We start from the raw sequence: 1,494 nt of genomic DNA on the forward strand, positions 1-1,494 counted from the left end.
GGGGGGCGAGGAGGGGTGGCATCTTTTCTGTAGTCGAGCGGACGCAAGATTTCGCAACTGTTTTTTCATAATCTAGATTTTACCAAGATTTGACTTGACTTACGTCAAAACCTCCGCAATATAGAGCATTGTCGTCATAGTTGACAGGAGTATTGAACCCATATCTCCACATGGTCGACCTTGCCGGCGGGTCGATGAGGCGTCCATGACCTTGAACGTGAGAAAACAGCACCGTCGCCAAGGTTACGGTCAGGAGGAAGCGATGAGCAGCAGCCATTGCTGGTGTCTTCAGACTGTAGTTGTTGTCGGAAGCAGAGGGCCTTGAATATGTTGTGTTCTCTCTGAAACAATACAGAAAAATGGTAGTAATGATAATAATAATAATAATAATAATAATAATAATGATAATAATAATAATAACAATAATAGTAGATTACTTTTATATAGCACTCTATCCCATACAAGTATAAGTTGTGACCGCTTTACACTAATCACATGATCATTCACACAAGAAAAAATATTTCACAAAAACAAGAAAAACCAGTTCAATTACATAAAGAAGAACTTTCACAACCATAATATATATTATTAACTATACTACATGAAAGGACACACACACATATATACATGTACATTTAAAAATCAGAACTTACTAACACACTATAACTATAACTGAACAAACAGAAATGAGCACATGTTTTCTCTCCACAGGGGCTAGCAGGCATACGACCAGCGTGTTGTAAGCATTCTTTTCTAAACAGAAACTTTTGGAACAAAATGCGAGGCAGCGTGATGAAGTCATGTAGGCTACTCATCAAAATAACGAAATCTTAGAAACAGGCATTTTTCCGCCAGTTTGGAAATTTTTAATCAAATTAACAAGTTTCGGCTTAACCTCTTGTATGTCCATATAAAAACCCATTCCCATGTGAATTTTACTGAAAAACATTGATTAAAGGCACACTTTGTGTCATTTTTCAGTTTTCATAGACCCTTTAGCTATTGGAGTTACCAAACTCTGGTCTCCCATTCGGTCAGTCGTCATGAGCGTATAGGTCAACAGCTGCGAAATCTTTACCCTAGAACCACAATTCGAAAATAATCTTTTCGTCTTAATTGACTGTGCTTTTCGCGATACTATTCATCTTGGCGCACAGACGCCATATACAAAAAGTAAAAAGTAAGATTTGTTCCCGTATTCGATCCGGACATTGGGGATTGCCTTGTTAGTGAGGGGCCTTCGGCATAATATTGTGGTAGGGAGGCTAGTTCCTTTCCAGGCGGTCTTCACTTCCCCAACTCGAAGTCAGGTACCCATTACTGCTGGGTGGGCAAAAGAGGGGGCGAAAATATCCGTGTCCGAACCGAGGCTCGAACCCGGTTTCTCCGCTTCGGAAACGAGCGCGTACAAAAAGTACAGTCCTTGAATTGTCAGTTCGTTTTGAATGTCCGTGGCAGCTCCCCACCTTCCCAGCTGATCTCTCCATGAATCGA

General features: G+C 40.6%; 1 protein-coding gene across 1 annotated transcript in view; it reads right to left on the minus strand.

Annotated features, from left to right (window-relative positions):
• Positions 1–277, minus strand: part of LOC106011887 — a 6,430-nt gene extending 6,153 nt beyond the window's left edge. The window contains exon 1 of the mRNA XM_013083044.1: positions 104–277. Within this exon, the coding sequence (XP_012938498.1) occupies positions 104–277 (174 nt within the window). The remainder of the gene's footprint in view (positions 1–103) is intronic.
• Between the last annotated feature and the right edge of the window lie 1,217 nt (positions 278–1,494).

The sequence above is a fragment of the Aplysia californica genome, unplaced genomic scaffold (genome assembly GCF_000002075.1).
Source record: "Aplysia californica isolate F4 #8 unplaced genomic scaffold, AplCal3.0 scaffold00207, whole genome shotgun sequence".
Taxonomy (NCBI): Eukaryota; Metazoa; Mollusca; class Gastropoda; order Aplysiida; family Aplysiidae; genus Aplysia; species Aplysia californica.